The sequence below is a fragment of the Danio rerio genome, chromosome 10 (assembly GCF_052040795.2).
Source record: "Danio rerio strain M-AB ecotype USA chromosome 10, GRCz13ab, whole genome shotgun sequence".
Lineage (NCBI taxonomy): Eukaryota > Metazoa > Chordata > Actinopteri > Cypriniformes > Danionidae > Danio > Danio rerio.
In genome coordinates this window covers 17,606,193-17,627,611 of record NC_141030.1, presented here as the reverse complement: position 1 = coordinate 17,627,611, position 21,419 = coordinate 17,606,193, and the positions used below count along the sequence as shown (strand labels likewise).

At 39.8% G+C, this 21,419-nt stretch overlaps 1 protein-coding gene across 34 annotated transcripts in view; it reads left to right on the top strand.

Annotated features, from left to right (window-relative positions):
- The first annotated feature begins 201 nt into the window (after positions 1-201).
- Positions 202-21,419, top strand: part of mamdc2b (MAM domain containing 2b) — a 38,056-nt gene continuing 16,838 nt past the window's right edge. For 2 of the 34 annotated variants that reach the window (XM_087270310.1, XM_087270296.1), the window contains exons 1-6: positions 202-701; positions 1,463-1,550; positions 7,766-7,883; positions 13,838-14,020; positions 14,101-14,205; positions 18,906-20,173. Coding sequence is in view for 17 of the 34 variants with exons in the window: in XM_087270290.1 (XP_087126416.1) it covers positions 13,933-14,020; positions 14,101-14,205; positions 18,906-19,156 (444 nt within the window). In the remaining 17 variants the exon portion in view is untranslated. Of the gene's footprint in view, positions 702-1,462; positions 1,551-7,408; positions 7,547-7,765; positions 7,884-10,391; positions 10,542-13,318; positions 13,745-13,834; positions 14,021-14,100; positions 14,206-18,905; positions 20,174-20,979; positions 21,051-21,266; positions 21,389-21,419 lie in introns of those variants that run through there. The other 32 variants (XM_087270281.1, XM_087270278.1, XM_087270291.1 and 29 more) reach the window with 29 other exon arrangements.

The following is a 21,419-nucleotide window of genomic DNA, read 5'->3' as shown; positions in this document are numbered from 1 at the left end:
TCTACAGGCAACATAAACTGCTTTCAGAACAATTATTGGTTTGTTTTCTGAGGATCATATTTATTATTATTTATGCTAAATATGAGATTATTGTCGATTTTTAAAGCAGGGCATTACGAAAGGTCATGTGACTGACGTCACTTCTTGCTGAAATGTAAGACCCGTTGAGAGACGACTGAATAAGTGCTTGTAAACACAATCAAACCCATCGCAATCTGTTGGTTGAGAGACGAGGCGACTTTGTAGAATATTTCTGTGCGGATCCTGAGATTTCTGAAGCTGTTCGAGGATTTCTGAGATTAGGCCTATTTCACAAAATGGCGATCGAGACCGGAAGTAAGGAAAACTTTGTTCCGGTAGAAGCAAAGTGCAATGGCGGAGACTAAAAGTAACCAATCTTACAGCGTACCTTTTTGTACTAATTCCAAAACGAAACAGCCATATTTGTCATTTCATTGCTTTCCCAGTAATGAAACTATTCAGAGGTGTTGGATTTGGGCTATTCAGAGAGATGAGGGGTGGAATTTACTGTGAGGAAGGGCAGCACTTTTGTGTGTGCTATGCACTTCACGGAGCATGAAGTTCATGTCCATCCACAGTCCGGTCGCAAATTTCTTACACCACAGGCTGTGCCTTCAAGGTTTTCATGGAACAACTGGAGAGAGGTTAAATCACGCCAGACGAGGACTGCAAAAAGCACGGTCTGTTATGAGCAGGGGGAAAAACACCACTGTCAAGAGTGATATCACAGTAATTAATTATTAGTTAAAAAGAAAGTATATTGCATTTTATTTAGTAATATGACATTACTAGCATAGTTATGTCGTGGAGCATTGGTTCTGTGTTGCATAAACGTTACTTTACTATTTTAGTAATTTCCCGTTTAAATGCATAACTTACCATTAGTACATTTAAACCCACTTATAACATTTTCATCAGTTCTGCTTTAAACTACCTGAACCACCCATTTCAAGCATTTTAATTAAAGGGATAGTTCAGAATTAAAATTGTCATTATATACTCATGCCCAGTTTTTCCACAAAGGCAATTTTGTTAGAATGTCAGTAATTCATTAATTATAGTAGTAAATCGGTTTTAATGTCTATTTGTTTACTGACATTTTTCAAAATACCCAATTCTTCTGTAGTGTTAAGACAAATAAATAAATAAATAAATAAATACAGGCTTGGAAAAACCTGAGGGTGAGTGAATTATGACATAATTGCCAAATTGGGGGGGACTGATAGGAGATAGCAAAGATATTCAAAGTTAAAAACAAATGTACAATAATTGAATTGAACAGTACAATAATTGAATTAAGAATTTACAGTCATGTTGTAAATTGTAAAATTGCACAAAACTGTAATGATAAAATACCAATTTTTTCACCTTTATGAGAAATGTTCTCCAATAATACATTTTCATGTTTAACGTTTACCATATATATATTTTTTTTAATTAGGTGCTCTTGATAAGGCACTGGAAAAAATAAAGGAGCTGGAGGAACTGGTGGCAAGCCTTAATACCTCAGGAGCCCTGCTAGATACATGGTGCGTGTCTGATGTTGACTTTCATGAGGTTTCCAAACAAAAACATCTTTTTTGTTTTTTGGAGATCTATTGAGCCATCAGCATCCCATATTGTGTTCTGGTCCAAAGCTAAGAGGGTTGTAATTTCAACTGCAGAGAAAGAGGTTGTGATGCCAAGCCTCAAGCGCAAGTTGCAACTCATTGATGAGTTTTTCATGTTTTGCCTGCGTGTTGCTGTTGGTCTTAGAGAGAGAGTTTTGGCTGAAATATTTAAACTTAGTACTTCTACAGTGAGTCGCGTTGTAATAACATGGTCAAACTACTTATAGCTTGTGTTGGGATCAATTCAAATCTGGATGACCCAGGAGCTGGTGCGACGGACAATGCCTGTGAAATTTCAGCGGTACTGCCCAAATGTGAGGATCATTATTGACTGCACAGAGTTAAGATGTGAATACTCAGATGCAATTACCCTCCACTCTGAAACATTCTCAGCTTACAAGTCCCACACCACCTTCAAATGTTTAATTTGAGTGACACCCTGAGGTGCAATCACATTTATATCAAAGCTATTTACTGGCTTAAACAAGGAGTTGACCAAGCAGTCAGGAATCTTGGGCTTACTGGAACAAGGTGATGAGGTGATAAAGGCTTCCTCATTGGGAAGTTGTTGGAGGATGTTAGGGCAAAATTAATCATCCCCCCTTATAAGCACTGTGATCAGTTTAGTAGAGCGGAAACTGAAAGAACCTATGCCATTGCCAGACTCTGCATACTTGTTGAACCTGCAATCAGACGAGTTAAAGAGTACCACATGTGGGATTCCCCTGTTCCCCTCACTTTAGCAGGCACTGTCAATCAGATGTGGTATTGCTGTTGCATGATGGCAAATTATCAGGGACCTTTAGATCTTGAAGGTGAGATAAAATATTGGAAAGAGTGAAGACTCTGTAATAACAGCCATCAACCCTTCCTCCTGCTCACCAGCCAATAACATCGGCCACCAGCACCTCTAACACCTCCTCCTGCTTAACAGCCAATACCATCGACCACCAGCACCTCTAACACCTCCTCCTGCTCACCAGCCAATAACATCGGCCACCAGCACCTCTAACACCTCCTCCTGCTCACCAGCCAATAACATCGGCCACCAGCACCTCTAACACCTCCTCCTGCTCACCAGCCAATAACATCGGCCACCAGCACCTCTAACACCTTCTCCTGCCCCCCAGCCAATAACATCGGCCACCAACACCTCCTCCTGCCCACCAGCCAATAACATCGGCCACCAGCACCTCTAACACCTCCTCCTGCTCACCAGCCAATAACATCGGCCACCAGCACCTCTAACACCTCCTCCTGCTCACCAGCCAATAACATCGGCCACCAGCACCTCTAACACCTCCTCCTGCCCACCAGCCAATAACATCGGCCACCAGCACCTCTAACACCTCCTCCTGCCCACCAGCCAATAACATCGGCCACCAACACCTCCTCCTGCCCACCAGCCAATAACATCGGCCACCAGCACCTCTAACACCTCCTCCTGCTCACCAGCCAATAACATCGGCCACCAGCACCTCTAACACCTTCTCCTGCCCCCCAGCCAATAACATCAGCCACCAACACCTCCTCCTGCCCACCAGCCAATAACATCGGCCACCAGCACCTCTAACACCTCCTCCTGCTCACCAGCCAATAACATCGGCCACCAGCACCTCTAACACCTCCTCCTGCTCACCAGCCAATAACATCGGCCACCAGCACCTCTAACACCTCCTCCTGCCCACCAGCCAATAACATCGGCCACCAGCACCTCTAACACCTCCTCCTGCCCACTAGCCAATAACATCGGCCACCAACACCTCCTCCTGCCCACCAGCCAATAACATCGGCCACCAGCACCTCTAACACCTCCTCCTGCCCACCAGCCAATAACATCAGCCACCAACACCTCCTTCTATTCACCAGCCAATAACATTGGTCACCAGCACCTCTAACACCTCCTCCGGCTTACCAGCCAACAACATCGGCCAGCAGCACCTCTAAGGGCCTACTCACACTATGCCATCCGTACCGTGCCCAGGCCCGTTTCCCGGATCGTTTGAGAAGTGTGAGTGCGCTGAATCGGGCTCAAGCACGGTTCACTTGGCCGGCCCTGGCCCGGTTGGAAGAGGTGTGCCTGAGCGCGGTACACTTGGGCTTTGGCGCGGTACACTTGTGTGTGAGCGCGAAACGCGCCAAAGCCCGAAACCGAAAGCGAGACGTGACTTTTTAAGGGACTGTTTGATATGGATTTATTAATCATTCTTACTGTTCAGTGATCGCAAACTGCTGTAGTTTATTAAAGACGCAAACTCCTCACAGCACCACAGCTGCGCGCCTTCAGCAGACCTCCTCATTCCTGCAGCACGAGAGCTTTGATTGTTTATGAGCGCCAAAAGTGGCGGATCTGTTCGGTAAAATATCTGACTGTGTGTCCCCGCATCCCTAAGGACTGTTTGGCGAAATATTTGACTGCATGTCACTGCATAACAAACGACTGAAAAGATATAACTAGAGAAATCTCCACTGTGCTGCTGAGTGAGAGCGTATGGCAAGCCGTTTTAACATTTAAACCATGTTCTGACTATCCATAAATATATTTAGAGATATAATTATATGTTTTGACTAGTCATTATTATAATTCGACTTGTCAGAATGACAATTAGAGATATCTGCAATTACAATTGTACTAGTACGAAATCAGATTGGAGATATCTGCAAATATATTATGACTAGTCATATTCCTCCATTTACTTCCATTGAAAAATATTTGCAGATATCTCTAAATGAGTTTTGACTCGTCAAAAATCCAATTCAAGATATCTACAACTGTAATTCGACTATTAGTAAATTAATTAGAGATATCTTCAAATATATTTGTAAATATCTCTAAATATTACGAATTAAAGACATCTCCAAATGTATGACTAGTAAAAACTCAGTTAGAGATATCTCTAATTACAATTGTGACTAGTCAAAACTCATTTAGAGATATCTGCAAATATTTTTCAATGGAAGTCAATAGAGGAATATGACTAGTCATAAAATATTTGCAGATATCTCTAATCTGATTTCGTACTAGTACAATTGCAATTGTAGATATCTCTAATTGTTATTCTGACTAGTCGAATTATAATTATGACTAGTCAAAATATAATTAGAGATATCTCTAAATATATTTATGGAGTCAGAACAAAGATTTAAATGCTAAAAAGGCTTGCCATAGAGAGCGCTTCTGAACAGCGCAGCAGCGATGACGTAAGCGTGCCGAGGCCCGATATGGTGTGAGCGAGGGCCGTCGGGGGAGACGGGAGGGGGGACAAGCGTGCTTTGGCCCGGTTCGAGGCAACTGTATCTAGTGTGAGTACGGCCTAACACCTCCTCCTGCTTACCAGCCAATAACATCAGCCACCAGCACCTCTAACACCTCCTCCTGCTTACCAGCCAATAACATCGGCCACCAGCACCTCTAACACCTCCTCCTGCTCACCAGCCAATAACATCGGCCACCAGCACCCCTAACATTTCCTCCTGCTCACCAGCCAATAACATCAGCCACCAGCACCTCTAACACCTCCTCCTGCTTACCAGCCAATAACATCGGCCACCAGCACCTCTAACACCTCCTCCTGCTCACCAGCCAATAACATCGACCACCAGCACCTCCAACACCTACTTACCAGCGAGTAACATCGGCCACCAGCACCTCCAACAACTCCTCCTGCTCACCAGCCAGTAACATCGGCCACTAGCCACCTCCTCCTGCTCACCAGCCAATAACATCGGCCACCAGCACCTCCAAAACCTCTAAAACTACATTTCCAACATGCAGTGACCACCCGCAAAAGGCTATTGTATATATTTTTTAAAGCACTTCATCGCCCGAATTTTGCTTTATATTTATTTCATGCCACACTATATGCAGAGCAGCTACGGCCACAGTGAAATCTTACTAATCTAACATTTAAATATGCAAGTCTGGAAGGGCATCCGCCGCTTAAAACATATGATAACTGGCAGTTCATTCCGCTGTGGCGACTAGGCATGGGCCGGTTTAAGATTCTGACAGTATGATAACCTTGGAAAAAAATCTCATGGTATTGTGATTACTGTTCTAAAATATATTCTTTTGAAATGTCTGGATTAAAAACCAAAACCTTTTCCCCTTTTGAACACAATATATTTTATTTTGAGAAACATTTAAAATATGTTGGAAGAGTAAACATGTTAAACTTCATTTGTTTCAAAAACAGATTTGTTTTGCAATTTAAAATGACATCTTTAGATATCTCTTCTGCTGGAGATACTGTTGTCCTTAAAAACAAAAGAAAAATCCTAAATGGAAAAAATCTTGCACATCAGTAACGGTATTGCAGAAAATAACGGTATTGCAGAAAATTGACTGTTTTAAAATCTTGACCTTTTTTTAAACCCTGATATACCTTGAAAACGGTTATCGTCCCATGGCTAGTGGCAACTCTTGAAAAAACTGAGACTAAGCCAAGGTAAAGTGAGTGGTTTGTATAGTTACACCATTGCTTTTCATGCCAAATCTAAACACTCAAAACCAAGAAAAAAAAGTCTTTACATGATGTAGTTTAATTTTGTGACAGAACTTTGGTTTAGGGCAACACTGTGGTTAAGTGTCACCTCACAGCAAGAAGATCACTGGTTGAAGTCCTGGCTGCGTATAGGTGAATAGAATAAGCTAAATTGGCTATTTTGTCAGCGATTGGTTACAGCTGAAAGGGCAATAGCTGTAAAATTGCGGCAAAGTCTAACAGAGTAGTTTTCTTGAAAAAAGTATGAACTCTGCAGTCTGAACCCTGGTGCACATCACAGGCCATTTAGGGTTCTATTGATAAAGTTTCTTTTAAAATTAATAAATAAATAAATAAATATGTTACTTTTATGGAAAGTAATGTGTTAAGTTATTTTTGTTGTTTCCCCCATCTCAGCTGGTTTTAAGATTGTAATATATTACTTTTTTAAAGTAACTTTTTCCCTATACCTACACTTCTCCAAAGTAAGTGTATATGCTCAGTGATCCAGCACTAAGTGTATCATAGTCTTGTTTGTGTAAACCAAAAGAACCAAAAGAACCAAGTGAGAACGTCTCCAATCATACCGCACCAGAGTTAAGAGGGAAGCATTGTCTCAGTCTTGGTACACTTTTTCTGGTGTACATTTACTGGAATGAATTGTTTAGCGATGTTTCAACTGAACCCCACCACTGATCCGAGTGTTAATATTGTTTAGTGTAAATCAAGGTTCAGATGTCAGCATTCATACCATTTTATACTGGCAAATTAAATGTGTCACTTTCCAGTTTAACCACTCCAGAGTTTGGTTAAAAGTGGACTGAGATCCATTTTTTTCCACACCAACAATCTCAGTACAGGTGTTTGGTGTACACCACTCCATAGCCGGCAGCTAGCTCTCTGCAACTCTCACATGATCGCCCACTGAAGCTAAGCAGGGCTGCGCCCAGTCAGTACCTGGATGGGAGACCACATGGGAAAGCTAGGTTGCTGCCAGAAGCGGTGTTAGTAGGGCCAGCAGGGGGCGCCCAACCTGCGGTCTGTGTGGGTCCAAATGCCCCAGTAGTGACGGGGACGCTATACTGCTCAGTGAACGCCATCTTTCGGATGAGACGTTAAACCGAGGTCCCGACTCTCTGTGGTCGTTAAAAATCCCAGGATGTCCTTTGAAAAAGAGTAGGGTATAAACCCTGTCATCCTGGCCAAATCTGCCCTCTGCCTCTGTCCATCATGGCCTCCTAACCATCCCTATATTCCAATTGGTCTCATCTCTGTCTCCTCTCCACCAATCAGCTGGTGTGTGGTGTGCGGTCTGGTTCAAAATGGCTGCCGTCGCGTCATTCAGGTGGATGCTGCACACTGGTGGTGGATAAGGAGATCCCCCACCATTGTGTAAAGCGCTTTGAGTGCTCAGAAAAGCTCTATATAAATGTAAGGAATTATTATTATTATTATTATTATTATTATTCTAAGAGTTTAAATGTTATTTTAATTTATCCAAATCTGCCAATTGTGAACACAAAAACTAAGTAATTAAAATTGACATTTTATTTTATATGATTTATATACATATACTTAAATCATTTTTAAAAATTATATAACAGTATGTCACAATACATTTCATGCTCTTATTCATGTGTGCTATTCTAGGAAAGCCTATAAATAATTGGTTGATGTCAGAAAGCAGCATGCCATCGAGACCCTTTGGGAACACGCATCTCCTCAGATAAATGTTTGATGGATCAAGGAGACACTCATCTCTTCTACTGTAGGTGGAGTCAACTATTTATTCTGTATGTGATATTAAGTATGCAGCAGGTGGCACTGTTAAACAATATGAAAATATGATCAGTTTCCCACACACAGGTCTAATATTCAGAATGATGCTTGGAAAAGATTTTTTTATGTCCAGTAGAGCTAAATAACTGAAGCATTTCTGTCACTCAGAATTGTATTTTCTAAGTATTTGACATGAAAAATACCCTGACACTTTTTTAACAGTTGTTTTTAAAGCAAGGTCTCCTAGATTTACATTTGTTTTTTACAGTGTTTACTGGATTTTGCATGTCCAATGGTTCTTGACATCACAAAATGGAACATTTCAAAAGATGTTTTATGTATTTTCACAGCAAAATCAATGTCTATTTGGTTGAATATAGGTTGTTAAAAAGTTATCAAAATCCAATGTCGAGCCAACATCTTAAACCAACATCCTATTGATGTCAAATACTGACATTTATTCATCAGGTATGGCAACCAAAATCCAACATCTGAAAGATGTCATAGTGGTAACGTCAAGCTGTAACATCATTAGACGTTGATGTTTGGTTGGTTTTAGGTTGGACGTTGACATCGGGCTGACGTTGAGTTCTGATGTAAACCCGATTTTCATTTCCAAACAAAATGCAGCGTCTCCACGACATTAGAGTACAATTTCAATCTGACGGCATGCTGACGTCTTGTGCCTGTTGGGTGTTTAAGGCCATTTCGGTCATCATACAGTAAATATCCATCATCTTCTCATCAGTGACATGGATCTGAACCAGGGGGGACCACACTCGTGTCATGCAAAGTTTAGTTCCAATCTCAATAAGACACACATGGGTTAATCAATCTCATACACTGAAAAAAAAATATTCAAAGATGATTCCTTAAATTTACTAAAATATTTTAAGTGGTTGTAAACAATTTGATTGGGCTGGATGTAAACAAACATATTAAGTTGAACATTACTAAATTTAATTTGTTTGCTTAAATTCAACACAAATAACAACATTTATGTTGCAGACAACATTTTTTTTCAGTGTACTAGGGTTTCTAGAAATATCCGTGCAGTTGTGTTGAGGCAAGTTGGAGCTAAAATCTGCTGGACATCGGCCCTCCAGAACTGTGTTTGGGCATCCCTGATCTAAACATGGGTCAATGCGTGATCTCTGGGTCAATGCGTGATAAGATTTTGAACATATTTTTGGACACTTTTAATGCTTCCAAACAGCTTGCTGCAACGTAAAGTGCACGTGTATTAAAGTAGTTCATTATGATGCAATTTACCTTCTGTGTGCGATCTAATTGAACAGGAATTACAGGACTGATTTTTCTAATCCACATAGACAAGAAAAAAGAAAGTAGTAACTTCAGGTTGAAGGAAAGTAGTAGAGTAAAAGTACAGATACAGCACTAAAAATGTACTCAAGGAAAAGTAAAAGTACACATTTTTTAAAAACTACTTAGTAAATTACAATTCCTGAGAAAAACTTCTCAGTTACAGTAATTTGAGTATTTGTAATTGGTTACTTTACACCACTGCTTGTTAGTACATGATTGTTTGATAATGAATGTTAGTTTATGCTTATTTTAACTATCACAAACTCATGATATGTTAATGCATAATTATTTCATGACTTTACTTGGAGGCACACATGATCATTAACCCATTCTTAACTACTCACAAACTCCTTGCACGTCTGTCTGGAGCGTTTACATTCAAAAATCTAAATCAACAGTTTAAACACAGGAGTTCATGAGTATTTAAGGATGAGTTAATGATCATGTGACTCTTCAAGTAGTCATGATATAACTATACATTAACAGCTCATGAGTTCATATTGGTTACATTTAGCTTAAACTTAAATGTTAATTGATACATTAAATAACAACACGTATTAACAAGTAAATAAGGCAGCCATTATTGACACATTAACTGTTGTGAATCATAGTGTAGGTAAAGTCAGTTCATGATTAGTGTGCACCTTAACTCATCATTAATTCATAATGAAGTAATGTTTAGTTTACATATTAACACGTCATTATTTATGTACTGTTATTGTAAAGTGTTACCAAAAAATGATGTTATTGGGAAATCCTAGATAGCCTGATTTTCCCTTTAACTCTCCCAGCAAAAACACCTGTCAGTTCTTGTCACGCACAAGTGTGTTTGCTCAAGTGTTACTCCCTATATCAACAATGCCTACAGAGGGAGGAACACAAAACTGGACCTAATTTGAAACAAATGTCAGACTCCGTTCTGAAATCACTGATTGCGTATTTATTTAAGTTTCTGGGACTCCCTGGGGGGAACTTCTTCATGTGGACAAGACCCCACCAATCCCACTAAGTTCAGAAATCCCACCAGCCTCAACTGGCCCTGTTTCACATTCTGCCGGCATTACATATTTGTATCAGTTTACTAATCTGTGTGACTGAGTGACTTCAGCCTTTAATTATTTATAGTTTGGCATGAAACACACTGGTGTGACCTCGTCCTATATTTGTTTAAGAGTGTGTGGAATGAGTAGTTGTTTTGTAGAGTCAGTTCAACAGCCTCTTATGCAGATTATTATATTTTAAATAGCTTAAATCAAGGGTGCCCAAACTTTTTCTTATAAAAGGCTGAAACCCAAACTTGATTGAGGGCTGTGGGCAGAAGGTAAATATACCAAACTGTTTTACATTAAAGTTGGGTAATTAACAATTTTAAAATGACTAGAAATCATTGCTTTATATGATCCAATGCAGTATTTTTAGAATAAATTTATAATTGTAAAAACAAAAACAATCCCATTTATAACAGAATGGAGTTCAATGCTGAATAATGGAGTACAATGCTGAGTCAAGCTGCATGCACCTGTTTTTGCCTTGATTTGATGTCTTGCTGATGTGTACTGCATTGTTCTCTGTCCGTAAAAGGGGCAGTATTTTCATTTTTGAAAATCAGATTAATTTACAACATCCAATTGAATTTTAATTTTAGTTCGCTTTTTTGTGTAGCTTAGCAATAAAACAACCAAAAAAGGTTATGTTATAATAGGAATGATGATCTCAGTTAAACATATTCACCCCATCATTCTCTTCTCAGACAGGATGGTGGGCCAAATCAAATGTTAACATGGGCCAGCTTTGGTCCGTAAGCCCTAGTTTGGGCATCTCTGGCTTAAATAATACCAAGGTTGCTGTTACATAGTTTTTGTTAATATCTACTGACTACAAAAATTACTTTTGAAAGTGTTTTTAAATTTATAGATTTTCAATGTAAACTTAAATTTCAAGTCTGCTTTTAGGAATGTTTTCATTGTGGAATATATACTGCCATTGACTTGCATTATTATAACCACATATATAACATGGCAATGTTGGTCACCATGGTTTAATGACATTTTGTTTGTTTATTTATTAAATAAAACCATGGTTAATTCTCGTTAAGATATTTAATGGTTTACTGTAGAAAAAGCATTTAAAATAAAATGGATGTGCCAGTGACATCACTCAGATTTCTGAGGAGAGCGGATGAAGCTACAAGTAGGCAGAGCCACAGTCAACAATTCATTCACACATTGCGGCCAATTTAGTTTATTCAATTCACCTATAGCACATGTCTTTGGACAGTAGGGGAAACCTTAAGGAAACCCACACAAACACAGGGAGAACATGCAAACACCAAATAAATGCCAACTGATCCAGTCGGGACTTGAACCAATGACCTTCTTGCAGTGAGGCAACCAAAAATCTGCTGTAAAGTTGGCAATGTTAGCATGCAGAGTCTCTGGGATTGACTCCCATTTGGAGCCAGTCTCAAATGGCCAGTCGATGAACTGCAGTTTCAGTCACTTGGATATTGGCTTCAAAAGAGTCAGCAGCGCAAATATAAATTGAAACTGTCCCTTTAAACCAATGGCCAGCAGTGGTGTAAAGTAATTAATTATAAATACTCAAATTACTGTAATTGAGCAGTTTTTTTCTCAGGAATTTGTAATTTACTAAGTAATTTTAAAAATGTGTACTTTTACTTTGCCTTGAGTACATTTTTAGTGCTGTATTGGTACTTTTACTCCACTACTTTCCTTTAACCTGTAGTTATTACTTTATTTTTTCTTGTATATGGGGATAAGAAAAATCAGTACTGTAATTCCAGTCCAATCAAACTGCACTTAGAAGGAAAATCGCATCATAATAAACTACCTCAAGACATGGGTGCTTTATAATTGCTGCAAACTGTTTAGAAGCAATAAAAATGTCCAAGAAGATGTCCAAAATCTTTACATGCAATGAATCAGGGACTGTTTAGATCCATGTCAATGATGAGCAGATGACAGATGTTTACTGTGTGGTGACGGAAATGGCCTTAAACACCCAACAGGCACAAGACGTCAACATGAAACAAGACTGACGCTGTACCCTAATGTCATGGACGTTGCATTTTGTTTGGAAATGAAAATCATGTTGACGTCAGAACTTGATGTCAGGCCAAAGTCAATGTCCAACCTAAAATCAATGAAATATCAACGTCTGATAATGTTACAGCTTGACGTGGTGTAGACATTACCACTATGACGTCTATCAGATGTTGGATTTTGGTTGCCATACCTGACCAAGAAATGTCAGTATTTATGTCTATATGATGTTGGTTTAAGATGTTGGCTCGACGTTGGATTTTGGGCACTTTCCAACACAACCTCAAATCAAGCAAATATCAACGCCATTTGATGACATTATTGGACATTAAAATAATGTTGTATTTAGACATCACAACCTAAATCAAACCTATTTCTTTGTGTGGGAAGAAGAAGACAGGGTCGGCGTTGAGGTAAATAACAGATTTCTTTTATTTTTAATAATGTATCACTGTCAAGGCCAGCTCCCACTGTGTGGCCGTCGTTCAGCTCTCTCTCTCTCCCGACTGTTCCTCCCGTTCTCCTTAAGACGGGTGTCTCTCCGGTCCAATCACTAGAATAAACAGGTGTTGCTTATTATTTCGGATTGGCCTGCTGATTAGCCGCCGGGCTCTGAGCATGCTCTCCCCCTTTATTGGGTATTCGATCATGCTTACCTCTCCACACTATTATTAACGTCTTGTGACTTGTTACGCATCCACAAATTACATGTAAACCCATCAGCTTTTTGCAGTGTAATACTTACTACTCACTACTCTCGAGTACTTTTTTTGCTCATACTTAGAGTAATGTTTACTGCAGATACTTTTACACTATTCATTTTTGTGTAATGTTACTTTTACTGGAGTATGATTTTTCAGTACTCTTTCCACCACTGATGGCCAGTGGGCATCTGCGTGATTTCAGGGTTGAAGAAAGAGCAGTATAATCTATTTATTAATAGGTAAACCATGTCTTGCAATTATATAAACTATTTACGTTGCTGGTTTTCTTACAACAATAATGAATTCCAATACCTGCAATTTGTTCCACTCAGGATTTATAGCCAAATAAATGCACTTTTGAAAAACATTGAAACTATTACCACTGGAAATAAGGCAGCTGAAAGGACAGTGTTTTGATATATTATTATATAGTCATTTCTGATGTCAAAGCTGACAGAATGTCTGTCTTATAAGTGCTTGAGTACAATGCAGATGTGCTCATACCATCAACAAATGTGTCTTAACTAGAACACATAGTCCTTATTGGATTACCGCCTGAATAAAACAAGAAGACAGAGCTATTTCGGGGCTCCAGATGGCACAGTACCATAGTGGAAATACTTTACAAACGACTGTCTGATTTCAAGATGCTCCTCACAAATTTAAAGAAAGAAGACAAAGACACGCTCCATTTTGATCTGACCTCAATATCTACTTGATGGAGCAGATATGCATGTGCTATATGAAAGTGAGCTGAGGTGAAGTGGTCAGATTTTAAAAGGTAACTCTGAATCTGGTCATCATTACTGAAGCCCTTTTCCTTCCTCCCTCCCTTTTTTTTCCTCCAGCAGCCAGACAGAAGGATCGCATCTGAGCTTCGTTTAAACGCTGCCAGCTTGAAAGAAGGACAAGATGAGAGAAGGAGGTCTGAATCTCTAGTTCTCTCATGCTGAAGCAGGTTTTATTTTACCTACACCTTGCAGGACTAAACACAGGAGGGAAGATGCTGTCTTTCTGTCTTCTGAGTTTGATTGGTGAGGGCTTATTGTCGATAAGTTGTCTGTATTCTTCATTCTGCATGTATAAGGGTGATGTTTTTGCTGTTTTCTCACAGTGACAACTCAAGCTGAGCTTTTGCCAGGCTCCTGCAGCTTTCAGGAGAGCATATGTGACTATATGTCTGACCCGAGCTTTCTCAGCTGGACTCTCAACCCTTCCGGTGAGTTTCTGAAGTACAATGCATTTTAAATGGTTTAATGCTGCGTTAAAGGGACAATTAATGTTTACTCACTATTTACTCCACCGTAAATCTGTTACAAACCTTTATGTGAGTCTCTTACTTTTATTGTTGAAAATAAAAGAAGATTATTTAAAGAAAGCTCAACCTGTAAGCATTGACTTTGTTAGCAGGAAATCAAACACATGCTATGGAAGTCAATAGTTACATATTTTTAGCTTTTATTTAAAATATCTTTTTGTATTCATGAAAAGAAAAACAGGGTTGGAACAAGTAAAGGATTACCGAATCTTTCAGCTTCTAGGTTACTTTTAAGTAGCGATGCACCAACAGGATTTTTTGGGGAAAAGTTCAAAGGGGTGTCCAGCTAAGGGGTGTCCAAACTGGGTCCTGGAGGGCCGGTGTCCAGGAGAGTTTAGCTCCAACCCTAATTAAGCACACCTGAACTAGCTAGTCAAACTTTTACTAGATCTGGGGTGGTTAACCCTGTTTCTGGAGATTTCAGTTGCTACCCGTATCAAACACACCTGAACCAATTAATTAGGGCCTGAACACCACGTGATAATTACAGGCAGGTGTGTTTGATATGGGTTGCAACTGAAATCTGCAGGAAGGTGGCTCTCCAGGAACAGGGTTGGCCACCCCTGTACTAGATATACTAGAACAGGGGTCACCAATCTCGATCCTGGAGGGCCGGTGACCCTGCAGGTTTAGCTCCAACTTGCCTCAACACACCTGCCTGGGTGTTTTAAGTATACCTAGTAAGACCTTGATTAGCTTGTTCTGGTGTGTTTGATTAGGGTTGGAGCTAAAATGTGCAGGACGCCGGCCCTCCAGGAACAAGTGTGGTGACCACTGTACTAGAAGCTTCCTGGGAGGTGTGTTGAAGCAAGTTGGAGCTAAACACAGCAGGACACCGACCCTCCAGGACCGAGTTTGGATACCCCTGGTCTAGCTTGTGTTTTTCTCCATTGAACTAGTTTTACTGAACATGAATTGGATCAATTAGAAGTCATCACGAAACAAGTTAAGATTGTCATTTTTCCCCCACACTGAGACATCCAATTAATACAGTCTTGAAATGAAAAAGAAATGTAGAGTTGTGCATGACTTTGTCCATTGGGAACTGATTGAACTGCAGGAAGATGAGCCTTGCTAACAAAATTATACACGTGATGAGACCAGAAGTGAAGAAAGGTCATTTCGAAGGGGTAAAGTCTAGATCGGATATGCGGCCGGCCGGAAGTGCGATATGCACATTAATAAAGCAGCATTTTTTTATGACACTGTATAACAATAATTAATATTTTTACAGTACTGTGAGGGTTGGGTTTAGGGTTGGGATGGGTGTAGGCATTAAAAAAAACATTTTATTGGGTAATTTAATAGATAACATAACTAATACTCGGTACAACAACTGATTTTACTTTACTGTGACGGTTGGGTTTAGGGTTGGGGTGGGGGTAGACGTTAATAAAATACAACAAATGAGAAATTTAATAAATAATAGAAATAATTCTCGTTAACTTCCGCCCTCAAACGTATCCGCTCTAGCAACAACCTTTCGAAGGAGGGGAGAAGATTATGGTACAATGTAAAAAATGTTGGATTCCACACTATTCCTTCATATTGTCCCAATTTAAACTGATTTGGTTAACTTAATTGGTTTCCGAAATTTAACTGGATTAAACATAAAACAATAATGCTGTCTCAAATTAAATATTGTCTAATTTCATTTATTCATTCATTCATTTTCTTGTCGGCTTAGTCCCTTTATTAATCCGGGGTCACCACAGCGGAATGAACCGCCAACTTATCCAGCAAGTTTTTTACGCAGCAGATGTCCTTCCAACCGCAACCCATCTCTGGGTAACATCCACACACACATTCACACACACACTCATACACTACGGACAATTTAGTCTAGCCAATTCACCTGTACCGCATGTCTTTGGACTGTGGGGGAAACCGGAGCACCCGGAGGAAACCCACGCGAAGGCAGGGAGAACATGCAAACTCCACACAGAAACACCAACTGAACCGAGGTTCGAACCAGTAACCCTTCTTGTTGTGAGGCGACAGCACTACCTACTGCGCCCCTGCATAAAACAAATACTGAATAAGTTGCCAGTTCATTCCTCTGTGGTGACCCCAGATTAATAAAGGGACTAAGCCGAAAAGAAAATGAATGAGGATGGATGAATGGAACCCCACCGGTCCTATTCCACCCAACCCGCTCGTAGCTGGGATCCCAGTGGCGACCTTCCACATGGGAGTTAGTTGCTCTACCAAGAAGGCTCAAGATCAAGGCTTCTAACGTCGGTCGCTAGAGCTCCTTTTAGAGGTCAGAAGAGTGAGATTTACCTGCACAGTACTTCACCAGCTGGCCTCTGCTACACTCACTGCACCAACGTAACCCTGCCGCACCTACTCCACCCAACCTGCTCCAAGCTGGCACTGAAAGGTGACCTTCCACATGGGAGCATGGCTTCTAGCATTTTTGTCTAGCGTCTTCACTAGCTGGCCTCTGCTACATAGAGATATTATGCACCATGTTTATTTGATAAACTTAACAAATAAACCAATGCTGTTGCTCAGCAATATGTAAATTATAAATTTTGCTGCTCCAGAAATACAGTCAGTTTCTTTTATTTTCCAAAACATTTAGCCCAAACTAACACAAAGGTTTTGTGACAGCACTTGAGCATGATGCTTATCAGTTGTTGTTTTCCCAAAGCACATCTGACATTCTGTTGCTTGTTAAATTATTCAAAGATGTGCAGCTCATCTCATTAAACCATCAGTATCTGCCTTTAATGTGTTAATTATTAAATTTAAAAGGTCACACTTTATTTTTATTGTCCAATGAATTTAAGTTACAGTGCATCTACATGCCAACCAGTTCTCGTTAGATTATAAGTAGACTGTTAGGTTGGGGTTCGGGTTAGGGTTAGTGAATGTTGACATGTACTTGCAAAGTTTCTTATACTCAGTTAAATGTCTGAAGGAGCAGTATCAACAGATATTAAGCAGACAGTCTACTAATAGTCAAATGGACCAGCAAAATAAAGTGTTACCAACTTAATCCAATTTCAGTCAAAAAATAATATTGGTGGACAATGCATTGGTGCATCCCTACTTTTAGGCTTGTATTTGCCAAAGCTTCACTTAAGATTGAGGTCACCACATTTTTGACACTGTTATGTAGCTCAGGAGGATATGAAGTGTGAACAATCCAGGCATTGATTTTAGTTCACACACTGGAATCTCCGAAAAGTGAGGAAACTGTGTTTAGAGAGACCCACATCTGGAGGCCATGACCTCAATATTTACTGCATCTGGAGATGGTGAAATAGCACATTATTGGACTGGTAATTCGTTTTTGTGTTTATACATGGCATGAAATGCAATTCCACAAGCCCACTGGATCATTTGCTTTTGATAGTGTCTAAACAACACAGGAAATTAACGAGAAATGCAAAGCTTGAATACAAATGTGGAGTCAAAGCCCAAAAGGTAGAGACGCCTGACAGGCTGAAAGCACATGTAGACAAATGAACATGTGTTTATTATTTTTACATTGAAACATTAGTTTGTAAATCTGTCACTGAAAGTTTTGTGGTCTGTCACTGAAAACAACACAGTTACATAAGCCGTATGGTCAAACACAAGCCTTTGAAAAAAAAAAAAAATTATTTAAAGGGAATTAGGCAAGTTACTGTATAATGAAAGTTTGTGAAAATGTCCTTGCTCTGTTAACTGTGTGTGTGTGTGTGTGTGTGTGTGTGTGTGTGTGTGTGTGTGTGTGTGTGTGTGTGTGTGTGTGTGTGTGTGTGCGTGCGTGCGTGCTGGCATATATATATATATGCAGAGTGGATGGCAACATCAACAGCCTGAGGTATCAAGACATTTGTGCTGCCCATTACATTACAAACCACAGGAGGAATGAGCAATGAAGGTCAAGGTGCTCCAGGATTGGCCTGCCCAGTCACCAGACATGAAACTTATTAAGCATGTCTGAGGTTAGATGAAGGAAGCATTGAAGATGAATCCAAAGAATCTTGATGAACTCTAGGAATCCACCAAGAACGCTTTCTTTGCCATTCTAGATGACTTTATTAATAAGTAATTTGAGTCATAGCAGATGGGAGTCATACACAATATTATTTTTCCTCTGCACTATGACTCTATATTTTATACTGTACATTATTTCTGTTTAGCGACGAGACTTTTTATCTAACCAAAGTTAGATCTTACTGTCCTAATTATAAGATTTTTTAAAAAGCATGATCATATTTTACTTTGGTAAAATCGTAATCAAGAGGCCTTTACCTTTCATATAAGCCACTTCTGATGCCAAATGATCAACCAGAAGTCAAGTTATTATTTGTTATTCCTAAAACTTAGGCAAAAAGACTTGTCAGGTACTGTATATATTATCTTGTATTGATGTTAATTAATTAAGTTTATTTATTTAAATTAGTTTTATAAGAGATGATCCTTGATTACTAACAATTATTTTCCTTTAAAATCCAACTAATGAACATGCATTTATCACTTTGTATATTCCAACAATTGTTACATTGTTGTGAATAAGTGGTCACTGGAAAAAAAACACTTTTCCTTCCCAGATGTACACACAAAGTCTTGCCATGAATTTTGTTTTCCTTCTGCTTGCTCAGGACATTTCATAACAGTCGAAGAGCAGGTCCAGGAGGACCAGAGGAAGGCGGTTCTTCTGGGTCCAGATGTGGATCAGCAGGACTGGAGCTGTTTCAGGATGGTCTATCAGGTCACAGGAGGCGCCTCCCTGCAGGTGCAGAGACGCACTGATGGAGAGAGCTTCGATCAGGTACTCTGGTCGACCCAAAGCTCATCTGACAGCTGGAGGATCGCCAGCATTGACCTACACAACTTTAATGAAGCATTCAAGGTGAGTTGATTTGCTGATGCATGTGGATTGAACAGGAAAAGATGGTTTTGAGCATCAAAAACAAGTGTATTTTCTTGTTTAATGTATTTTCCCGATACATTAGAATTTGTCATCTTGTTAAGCATTTTACTGAGCAAAAAATAAGAACTATTATACAGTTGAAGGCAAAATGATTAGCCCTCGTATTCTTTTTGATATTTATTTTTAAGTGATGTTTAACAGTGCATATATTTTTCCCAGTTTGTTAATATATTTATCCTCTTTAGAAATTAAGTTTCATTTTGTTTGGATACTAATTTAATAATTTTTTAAATGCTAAGCTCAATGTTATTAGTGTAATGTGAAGTAGACGCTGACAACAGGGAGTGCGGATCCAAACGCAGGGTTTATTAGCAGGATGGTCAGGCAAGCAACAGTCCAACACGGGAGCAAACAGATGTATACGGGCAATCCATAGTCGTGGTCAGTAAACAGGCAGATGGTCAGAAGGCAGGCAGCATACAGCAATAAGCAAACAAAACAAGGCGAGGGTCAAAAACACGGCAAGACAAGGTAAGGAAAAACACCCTGTATGTTCACAATACAGTTTAACAAGACTTAGCAACTTCTGTGTGTTTGTGTGGTGTATAAAATAGTCCAGTAATCAGTCCATGAGCTGCTTCAGCTGTGTGAGTCTAATCAGTGGAGACTTGGAGCAGGTGTGTGTGTGTTGCATGACTGGATCTTGTAGTTCTTTTGCTGGCAGATTTGTAGTTCTCCAGCAATCTGTGAGTTTAGCAGCACTCTGTAAGTATTAGATTACTGGTGATTGTGACAATTAGTGGCCTAAAGATCATCATCATCATCATTTTCATTTGCTTATCCGGGGCCAGGTTGCGGGCAGTCTTAGTAGAGAACCCCAGACTTCCCTGTCTTCAGACACTTCTTCTAGCTCCTCCAAGACATAGTCCCTCCAGCGTGTCCTGGGTCTTCCCCGAGGCCTCCTCCCGGTGGAACTTGCCTGGAACACCTCCCTAGGTAGGCATCCTGGAGGCATCCAAAACAGATGCCCAAGCCACCTCTGTTGGTTTGGGTTTTTTGGGGGACAGCTCAATTGTGTTATGTTTAATCAACTTAGAACTATAAAAACCACTTTGTTAACTTAAAGGGTACCTATTTTACCCCTTTTGCAAGATAAGCCTTTGGTGTCTCCAGAATTTGTCTGTAAAGTTTCAGCTCAAAATACCTATTTCAACAAAGATTTAGATCCATCTGCAGCTTTACTGACAGGAAGCAGCAAACAAGTATAAGAGGCAGTCTAAGGTCAAGGCAGGTGGCTAATAGTCAGAGATTAGAAAGCAGGCTAATGTTGAGGCAGGCAGCTAGCAGTCCAAAAGGCAGCTAAGTTCAAGAGGCAGGCGGCAAACAATCAGAGAATGAAATGGGGCATGGGTAAATAACAAGGAAATCAATCCAGGAAAAAACTATTAGAAATGTTTGTTGAGCAAAACAAGTGTTGGCATGGACTGATCAGTGAGGAGTGTACATATGGTGTGCGTGATAGGTTGAAATCAGTTCCAGATAAGTGGGCTGATGGGTAATGTTAGACTGTATGTGTCAGTATTCGGGTGAGTGCTCCATCTGGTGGTATGAAGAAGGCAAAGCGAGTGTCTCACTCATGACACCCATCAGATTATTTATTATAGCCTCCAGAATCTGCCCATTTTGGTGTCTAAGTACAGTGTAGCTGTTTTAGTAACCTGTGGCTTTAAATGCAAATGAGCTGCTTCTCCCTGCCCACCATTCCCATGTGTGTCTCTGCTTCTCATCATGTGTTGTGTCAGATAAACAGCAGTCAGTGACAAAGACAGACTTGGATGAAGCTGAAATAAAGCTCATTAATCAAAAACACCAAGTAAGTTTATTTGATGCATTTGTGGTAGAGTTTATTCAAGCCTTTCTGAAATGATGAGTCTCATCATTAAGATAGCGAGATGGCGATTTTACTGTATTACAAACATGCTCTGTTTTAAAAACGTTTTGAACTTATAAAAGTTCACATAGAGTTGTAACAAATAATTTAGACCCAGTTTATTTCCTAAAAATGTTCTGTGTATACATGTTATTATAGAAACATGGCACCTGTCAATCAATTCGGTGGGCTGGGAAGACCGCAGTCCTTCGTCATGTTGCGGTGGGCCTCGGAATCACTGGGATTTGGGTCCTATTTTAACGTCAAGAAATTTTAAAAAAGTGAATTGTTGAGTTTATATCACTCCAATAT